This window comes from Conger conger, chromosome 15 (genome assembly GCF_963514075.1).
Source record: "Conger conger chromosome 15, fConCon1.1, whole genome shotgun sequence".
Classification (NCBI taxonomy): domain Eukaryota; kingdom Metazoa; phylum Chordata; class Actinopteri; order Anguilliformes; family Congridae; genus Conger; species Conger conger.
In genome coordinates this window covers 4,113,464-4,123,463 of record NC_083774.1, presented here as the reverse complement: position 1 = coordinate 4,123,463, position 10,000 = coordinate 4,113,464, and the positions used below count along the sequence as shown (strand labels likewise).

Genomic DNA, 10,000 nt, shown 5'->3' with positions numbered 1-10,000 from the left:
GCGTTGCGTTGTTTTACTGCTGGAGGAAGTGGCACTGGAACATCTCGTCTGTGCGTGAAGTGGTAACCCACTCAAGCTATTTCTGGTACCCGAGTGAGAACGGGGCCCGCGCTGTCAGTGGCCCCCAAGCCTGGGGCCGTAATGCAGCGGAAGTGACTCTTAACTTTCGGTAATGGACTTCAAGAGCTCACGTTGACATTAAGGGCTCGGGCGGTGATTCACTGGAACAGGAAATGACACGTCTGTGTTGCTCGGCCTCTTTTAGGACAGAGACGGAGTCGTCGTGAAAAACTGTGCAAGAGCGAGTGCAACTGTTGGTGTGTGAAAAATAAGACTTAAAATAATGATGGATGGCATTGCATCAGGGTCATGTAGCCATTCATATTTTGATAGGCAGGCCATGGTACAGTAAATAAAAAGCAAAACAAATTGGGACTTTTTTTTTGCACTCAGTGCAAGTGCAAGCCTGATGCAGCTTATTTATTTATTTATTTTCGGATGAATAACGATTCTTAAAATTTCCAATATAAAGTTCCTCTCCGAAACCCTGGGGAAAACGGCAGTTATTCAGAGAGAGGAGTCTGTCGTACATCTGAGCGGATGAATCGCACCCGGACGGACGGCGCCGGAAGACGGTTCGTTTCCGTGGATATATCGCCATGGCGCCGGGGCGACCTTCCTCCTCAATCTGCCTGGCGGAATCGGCAACAGGGTCTGATGTCACCGAGAGAGAGAGAGAGAGGGGGAGGAAGAGAGAGGGGGAAAGGGATGGAGATGGAGAAAGAGAGGAAGGGAGAGGGAGGGAAGGAGAGGGAGAGGGAGAGGGAGGGAGACAGAGACAGAGAGTGGGAGAGGGAGGGAGAGAGACAGAGAGTGGGAGACGGAGGGAGAGAGAGAGAGAGAGAGAGTGAGGGAGAGTGAAGGAGAAAGAGGGAGACAGAGGAGATGAGAGAAAGATGGAGAAACGGGGAGGGAGAGAGGGGGAAAGGGATGGAGAGGGAGAGAGGGAGTGGGAGGGAGAGGGAGGGAGAGAGGGAGGGAGAGAGAGGGAGACAGAGGAGATAGAGAGAGGGAGAGAAAGAGAGAGAAAGACTGAGAGATAGGGGAGAGAGAGAGAGAAAAAAAGGTAAATTGAGAGAGGACAAACTCTCTGGCCGTGAGGTTGGTGGTTAGCGGTTAGCTCAAAGCTCAGTGTGACGGGAAGAGTGAGATGCTAACGGACAGGACTTCCTGTTTAAGAATGATTACGGTGACACAGGCCTTTCTGATGTGTCTCCGGGTCCTTTAATGACCCGTAATTGATGCGTTCGCCTTGACAGCTAATAAAGCACCCAGCGGTACTCTGTCCCACTTGTTGTGGCTGGGATGTAGTGTCTGGAGGGCTGTCAGTACCCCTCGAGGTGAGCAACTGCATTTCGACCTACCGTGCTGTTTTTTAGACATGGGTTGGGAGGGATTGTTTGTATTTTAGACTTAAATTCTTTTTAAATAACTTTTTTGGCGAAATAAGACAAATATTGTCAATGAGGCGAGCCCAAGATTTGGGGTAAGATAATTCAACTTGTCAAACAAACGATAAGTTTCTGGCTCTACATTAGATCTCATTGCGAGACTAGGACGCTTCTTAAGACAGACATTTTCGCTGCGCTCCATTTCGGATGGCCTCCCCCATCGCTGCGTCCACAGGTGGCAGCGTCTCATGAAAAGTTCTCCATCTTGTCTGAGGCCTGAAAGTGATTTTCTGCTGCCCTGGCGGTTTCCTAAACAGGATGAAAGGGCGTAAAAGTTGCCCCGTGATGCAAAAAAAAAAAAAAAAAAACATCGCTCGCTCGCTCTCTAGATCAGAGGAAACCTCGTGTCCGTTTTGGGTTTCTACCGGATGATGGCTGCCAGACCTCCGGACGGCGGCCGGTTTCCATCGCGCCGAACGCTGTGTCTGCAGCTCACACAGCTTGACGCCGTAAGAGACACATTTATAATCCGCAGGTGACTGAGGTATGAATGTAGGAAAACAGGTCTGCTCACCCCCCCCCCCCCACACCCCCATTCTGAGATCAAACACGGGGGGAGGCCGCAGCGGGGGCTGTCTGCCTGGCTCTGTGGGGGGGCGGCTGGCGGGGGAGGGCTGTATCAAAGGGAGAGGGATGGAGCGAAGGTGAGCAGACACAGGTGCTGTGTTAATAATGAGCGTGGTTCAGACGCCAACGCCGGGGCCCCACACAGCCACCGCCGGGGCCCCACACAGCCAACGCCGGGGCCCCACACAGCCAACGGCAGGGCCCCACACAGCCAACGGCAGGGCCCCACACAGCCAATGGCAGGGCCCCACACAGCCACCGCCGGGGCCCCACACAGCCACCGCCGGGGCCCCACACAGCCAACGCCGGGGCCCCACACAGCCACCGCCGGGGCCCCACACAGCCAGTGCGCTCGCAGGTATTAGGGGTGGGGTGGGGGCATCCCTCCCCCCCCACCCCACCCCCTAAATAGTTTAAGCTCGGGATGACTTTCAGCTCTGCGTCGTTCACAACAAACTTCAGGTGGAGGAGAACTCACTTACTGCATGACAATGAAACCTGTGCCAGTATTGACTCAACAGCACTTACATGTGTAACGGCACTTATATGTATATATATTGGATTGGCGTTCTGACATTTAAATGCCATTGCTTTGTATTTAACCCCTCTGTCGCTCTCTCTCTCCCTCTCTCTTTTTCTCTCTTTCTTTTCAACTGCCCCTTTTCTCTCTCTCCTGCTCTCTTCCCTCTTTATCCACCCTTGACCTTTATACATTTTTCTTTCTTCCTTTTTGTCCTCTTTTCTGTCTTTCCCTCTCCATCTCTTTCTCTGTCTCTCTATCTCTCTCCCTCTCTCTCTCCCTCTCCTGCTCTCTCTCTCCCTCTCTTTCTCTGTCTCTCTATCTCTCTCTCTCTCTCTCTCTCTCTCTCGCTCCCTCTCTCTCTCTGTTCTCACAGCCACAGAGACCTGAAGCCAGAGAACCTGTTGTTAGACGAGAAGAACAACATCAGAATAGCAGACTTCGGCATGGCCTCCCTACAAGTGGGCGACAGTCTCCTGGAGACCAGCTGTGGGTGAGTGAGACTGTGTCGTGCTATCGTGCTATCGTGCTATCGTGCTGTCGTGCTATCGTGCTATCATGCTATCGTGCTATAGTGCTATCGTGCTAACATGTCAGCCCGCACCTGTTTACTCAAGAGTGTGCTGAAGTCTGCAGCATCTGTGTGGGATTAAACGTGTCACTAGAGCAGAGTAACCTTATTTGTGTGGCTACTGTCCAGATAAAATATTTGTTTTACACTTGAAAAAAGCCTGCTTTAAGAAGTTATTTGTACTGGTGACTGCCTTGCCAAAGCAGATCACAATCCCGAGAAATAGGGTAAAAAAAACTAACAAACAAACCAACAACAAAATGCTGGAGGAGTTTTTTGAGTGGCGCATTGTGGGAATGTGTGTTTGCCTGACACAGTGATCCTTCCCTAGTCTGCATGAAACCCACAGCCCAGTAGGACTGTGGACATTTAACAGTGGAGTTTTAGTTGCTCGGGTAACCCCTCACTGCTCTGTGGCGCCCCCCTCTGGTTGGTTGGGGCTCCTGCAGGAGTGGAAATAAAATGGCGTCATCGACTGCATGCCTCTCTCTGGCTCCCTTGTGCTGAGTGCACGTGCCTTCGCCAATAACATGAGTCAACTGGAGGAGAACCAAGCGAAAGTGCCACAGTGCAAAAAACTGTGATACTGGGCTTACGTCAATGCACTCTCGAAAACGGGCATATCAATGAGAAAAAAACCCAGTCCCACGCCAGTGTGATTCAGCCATCTTTATGGTTTTTCTGGAATGTTTGTTCTCCGTAAGTCATACAATGAGCATATTCTCTCTAGCCGGGGATCTATTGCGTCAAATACATCTAACGTCCGGCACTGCAATCTTAATGCACAAAAAACACACGGCGGAAAACTACAGAGGCTACATTCAATTATCCTAATTGGCGTTAATCTGGAGGTTTCCGATGCTATCTGCCCTAGCGTAGCGGCAAATAGTCCCTGTGTGCTCCTGTGAGCACTGACAGATATTATCTAATCCAAGGGGGAGGGAACAGGGCTGATAGGGGTGTAATAAACTGATGGGGTGTAATAAGTGACAGGGTACAGGGCTGATGGGGGGGTAATAATGACAGGGTACAGGGCTGATGGGGGGGTAATAATGACAGGGTACAGGGCTGATGGGGGGGTAATAATGACAGGGTACGGGCTGATAGGGGTGTAATAATGAGGGTACAGGGCTGATAGGGGTGTAATAACGACAGGGTACATGCTTCAGGACGGCTGTAAACTTCATTTATCTGTGGTGCCTCAGCAGCAGGCGTGGGCCCGATCTGGAGCTTTAGGCAAATGGCTCCTGTCCTGTAGCAGGAGTCACATTTCACCTCTCATCCCTCTCTCTCTCTCTCTCTCTCTCTCTCTCTCTCTCTCTCACATGTGCATACATACACACACGCACTCTCTCTCACTTGTAAGCACACACACACACACACACACACACACACACACCCACACCCACAGAACACACAGCATACATACCCACCCACTCTCTCACCGTGTATGTGTGTCTCTCTCTAAGCGTCTCTGAAGCAATAAAGTGGGCAGTGTAGAGTCATCATTCACACAGAGCCAAGGGCAGTGGCTTCCCTCTGGAGGAGGGGGGGGCGAGGCTCAGATCGCACCACGCGTTATTACCCCCCCCCCCCCCCCCCCACCACCACCTCGCCCCAACGGAGAATCAGCCCACAGCACTCTCCCTCTCTCTCTCCCTCCCTCTCTCTTTCTATCTCTACCTCTTCCTCTCTCTCTCTCCCTCTCCTCTCTCTCTCTCTCCTCTCTCCCTCCCTCCCTCTATCTTTCTATCTCTATCTCTATCTCTCCCTCTCCCTCTCCCTCTCTCCTTCCCTCTCTCCCTCCCTCTCTCTTTCTATCTCTATCTCTCTCTCTCTTTCCCTCTCCCTCCCTCTCCCTGTCTCCCTCTCCCTCTCTCTCTCCCTCTCCCTCTATCTCTCTATCTCTCTCCCTCTCTCCCTCCCTCCCTCTCGCTCTCTCCTCTTTTCTCTCCCTCCCTCCCCCTCTCCTCCCTCTCTCTCTCTCCCTCTCTCTCTCTCCCTCTTTCCCTCCCTCCCTCTCTCTTTCTATCTCTATCTCTCTCTCTCCCTCTCCCTCTCCCTCTCTCTCCCTCTCTCCCTCCCTCTCTCTTTCTATCTCTATCTCTCTCTCTCTCTTTCCCTCTCCCTCCCTCCCCCTCTCCCTCCCTCTCTCTCTCTCTCTCTCCCCTCTCTCCCGTCTTTCCCTCCCTCCCTCTCTCTTTCTATCTCTATCTCTATCTCTCTCTCTCTCTCCCTCTCCCTCTCCCTCTCCCTCTCCCTCTCCCTCTCCCTCTCCCTCTCCCTCCCTCTCCTGTCTCTCTCCCTCTCCCTGTCGCTGTCTCTCTCTCCCTCTCTCTCTCCCTCTATCTCTCTATCTCTCTCCCTCTCTCCCTCCCTCCCTCCCTCTCGCTCTCTCTCTCGCTTTCCCTCTCCCTCCCTCCCTCTCTCTCTCCCTCTCTCTCTCTCTCTCTCTCTCTCTCTAAATGTGATTAGTCACCACGGAGGCCAGGTGCTCAGAGTCCCCTCCGGTCCCGGTCCTGATGCTGCGGATGGTCACTGGTTGCTAAGCGAGGACGGCTGCATCTGCCCGTCGTTTCACAGCAGCTGTGGAGTTGTGTTTTTTTTTGGGAGGGGGGGGGGGGGGGTTGTGGTTGCGCAAGGTCAGCATAAAATCGTGATTCAAATGGAAGGAAAATAGTAAAAACCCAAATGGCAGAAACATGGTGAATGTCGCATTCGAACAACGTACAATAAAAATAACACACACACTCACTTAAAGCCAGAGTGCAGACATTCATTTTAAAAGGGCTTTAAAGACGGACACAGATTCAGCTGCCCTTATCCTTTGAGGAAAGCAGTTCCGCTGGTGAATGGGCCCTGAGAGGCGGTCCCCGCACAGCCCTGGGACAGGGGCCCGGCCCGCTGTCGTAAAAGCACTGTCACGGCGGGGTTTTGGTCCGGGCCAGGCCGTGGAGTCGTAAAAGTGACCGGCGCCGATGGAGCCGCCTCTGTCAGAGGGGCTGGGCTGGGCTGCCTGCTCCGGTTCTGAGCGAGTCGGACCGAGGGGCAGCAGTAAATCTCCCCCGATATGTGTGCTTCACCTGGCTGGGCTGAGCTGAGCTGAGCTGAGCTGGGCTGGGTTGAGCTGAGCTGAGCTGGGCTGGGCTGGGCTGGGCTGGGCTGGGCTGGGCTGGGCTGAGCTGAGCTGAGCTGAGCTGAGCTGGGCTGAGCTGAGCTGGGTTGAGCTGAGCTGAGCTGAGCTGGGTTGAGCTGAGCTGGGCTGGGCTGGGCTGGGCTGGGCTGAGCTGAGCTGAGCTGGGCTGGGCTGGGCTGAGCTGAGCTGAGCTGGGCTGGGCTGGGCTGGGCTGGGCTGGGCTGGGCTGGGCTGGGCTGAGCTGGGCTGGGCTGGGCTGGGCTGGGCTGGGCTGGGCTGGGCTGAGCTGAGCTGGGCTGGGCTGGGCTGGGCTGGGCAGGGCTGGGCTGAGCAGGGAAGGGCTTATCTGGGCGGGGTGGGGTGGGACTGGGCTGGTCTGGGCTGGGCTTGGCTTGGAGGGGGGTTTGGAGCAGAGTGTGACAGTGTGAGATAACTGAGTCCTGCCTGATAAGCAGGCAGATTGTTGGACGCCCGTGACTGAATCTTCAGGGAGGGGAGAGGGGGCGACGCATTCTCCCAGGACCCAGGGGACCCCACCTCACTCACCCTGTGCCCCCCGTAAGGCTTCAGGGGGGCTGTGGTTATAGATCTTTTCCCTGCATGCCTGGGCCTCCTCACCTTTAAGCACAGATATTGACTGCTTTTAATTAAGCACATTAATCTCCCCCCCCCCCCCCCCCCCCCCCCCCCTCTCATCTTCAGCTGGGTGACATCATTGTGCCGCTTGTCCGGGGTGATGGACTGCAGCCCATTTTCTTACCCCCCCCCCCCCCCCCCCCTCCCTCCTACCCCCTACTCCCACATTGGGACACATGCTCAGCTCAGAAAGCCTGGGGGATACTGTTCCTCTCTCATGCCAATCGTGGGACCGAAAAAAGACAAGAACATATTTCAGCTCTGAAAGTACTATTCATCTGTAACTTCGCTTACTGCTACTGCTTGCATCTCTGCCCTCAGAAATGTGTGAAATACTCTGTAAGTTTATTTTCTTTGGGAGAACATAACAGGTATGCTGGGAGTAATTTTCGGCTGGGCACGGGAACGTCTCCCCGGTGTGGGAGCGCTGTAATGAGACTCGGTTCCCCCGTGACGAGGAGTTATCTGCATGGTTTATCTGTGACTGTGCCATACGTGCTGTCTGGGAGAGCTAGCAGGCCCCAGAACACACTGCGCAAATCCCCCTCTCTGCTCATATAAACCTGCTTCTATTCATTATTATTGCTGCCACTGATTTTTCATCTTGTACTTTATTGAAGTGACCGTTTTATTTTTAATCTTTTAGTTGTTGTTGTCGTGCAACAGGCAGTAATCATGTCTAAATCAGTAGATCATGTTTAGTATCAGTCTAAATTCTGTTGTAGCGCAAGTTTCTGGCAATATATTTTTTCCCCTCTAAAAATTGAGTCTTGATAATAATTGGAACTTTGCTTTTATGTACTGCATATATTTAGTAAATAATTTGGCACCCAACATGAGGCAGCGTATATCCAATTTTGAATTAATCCCAACTGTGTTCAAATGAAAATAGCTAAATTGCAGTCTTTACAGAGTAAACTGTTGTGAAGACGCTTTTTTAGAGTAACAGAAGGAAAATTGGGCAAATGAGGCATCTATAATAGCACACAATTAGATGAGCAGGTAGCGGTTGAGGTATTACATTAGCAGATAATCTATAAAATCCAAATGAAGGGATGGTTCAGAGGGGCGGGGTGATGCATCTGGATGTGTCAAGGCACGGGGCTGGAACCAGGAGAGGGACCGGGCTGGAACCAGGAGAGGGACCGGGCTGGAACCAGGAGAAGGGACAGGGCTGGAACCAGGAGAAGGACAGGGCTGGAACCAGGAGAAGGGACAGGGCTGGAACCAGGAGAGGAACGGGGCGGGGCTGGAACCAGGAGAGGAACGGGGGGGGGGCTGGAACCAGGAGAGGAACGGGGCGGGGCGGGGCGGGGCGGGGCGGGGTGGGACCGGTCCTCCATGGTTGAACCCCTCGACTCGGGACACACGGGAGAGTGCAGGCACACAAGTTTCCTCTCAGCTTGTTCCTGTACTCATCACCACTGAAATTTTCAGAGTGGAGTCAAAGGAAGACCACTCATATGCAGCTGGCAGGCAGGCCATGGCGATACTTTATTATTATTCTCAGCTCCTAAAATGGTTTTATAGATATAATCATTCGTCGTCAGATTAATCTCAAGGCCCAAGTCCTCATCTTTGTGGTATTCTTCGCACTTGAAACTGTACTTCCCTCTAGGGCCTTTCAGCACATTTGTCCCTGGTTATTGGTAGGCACTTTGTCGTACCCGCTCTGGATAAAAGCATCTGCCAAAAGCCTATCACGTAATGTAATGTAATGTGTGTTCAATCATTCAGTGGGGTTGCTGTGATCGCCCCCTGCAGGTCAGTGTTGAGACTGGCACCACCTGGATTTAAACCTGGCCGTGTGGCTCATCTATGCACTACAATGTGGTGGTCCTTCAACGAGCGAAAAACAGAAGAAAAGTATCGTACTTCTGGTGCAAGCATTACGACATCAGCACAGTCCCCGGCCTGCTTCCTGATTGGCTAAATCGAGCGGCAATCTGTCTGCATCGCTGCCTGGCAGGGGTTTGCGAGCAGAACTCTGCAATCTTCCTCGAATTCAAAATGGATTCCTTCACCCTTTGGCAGCGCCACTGTCTTCTTCCAGTGGACCGTGTTCCCTCTTCCTACTACAAAAGTGTCAATACCCTGCTATTGACCTTGTGAAACGAGCAGTTTGGCTCTCGCTCACTCCGGTCCATAAACCAGGAGCCGTGCGACGGGCAAGCGGCGCTTCTCCACGACAGGAGCGCCTACAGAGCCCCAAACGAAGCCCCGTCACGCCCTGGATTTCACCCCCATCATCGATTCGCCTTCTTCCCCTCTTTTTTTTTTTTTTTTTTACCCCCCGTTTTTTTTCCGGCGTTTGACGGCGGATGAGTGCGGGGAGAGGGAAGGGAAATGAGCTTTGGAAAATGGCCTTCGCAGGATTGATGTCTGCTGTCTCTCCGCCGCGGGAGTCCCTACGACAGACACATTTTTCCGGAGCGGAGACGAGATTTGTTATTTTGGTTTTTTTTAAATTTAGATTTAATTCCCTCCCCACCACCGGCAAATGGTTTCCATTTTTTACTCGCTTAATGCCTGGTTTCCCCTAATTTCATTTCACTTCTTCTGGAAACTTTGCAAAGTGCCTCATTAGATTGATTCGGCTTCAGTCGCAGACGTTTTTTTTTTGCTGAAATAATGACTTCTGTCTTCAGGCTGGCACCTTTCGGGCTAAAGTCTTAGTTTTGTCTCTGTTATGACGGTTTGGGTGTTGAAAGTGGTCTATGTGTTAGCGCAGTGTCTTAATAATTCAGCTTGCCTGAACCAAGGGCTGATGCTTTGACATTCTGTGTGTGTGTGTGTGTGTGTGTGTGTGTGTGTGTATACAAGCTGTCATTGCTGTGTGATGATGTGACCTTACATCATCAGAAACCACATAGCATAAGTACAGGGAAGACCCCATACCAAACAGCAATATAAATAAAATATGTTGAAAACATGTATTATTCAGATAGAAATATATGAAGCAGCATATTTGAGAGATATATGGGCGAGTGCACTAACCTTATGTTTAATGTATGAAAAATATATGAATCCATACGCTGATGCCATTTTATGATGCGACT

At 52.0% G+C, this 10,000-nt stretch overlaps 1 protein-coding gene across 1 annotated transcript in view; it reads left to right on the top strand.

The window, feature by feature from the left end:
* The window catches only part of LOC133111304 (serine/threonine-protein kinase BRSK2-like), a 247,753-nt gene that overhangs the window by 182,375 nt on the left and 55,378 nt on the right, over nt 1-10,000 (top strand). The window contains exon 5 of the mRNA XM_061221509.1: nt 2,975-3,091. Coding sequence (XP_061077493.1) covers nt 2,975-3,091 — 117 coding nt within the window. The remainder of the gene's footprint in view (nt 1-2,974; nt 3,092-10,000) is intronic.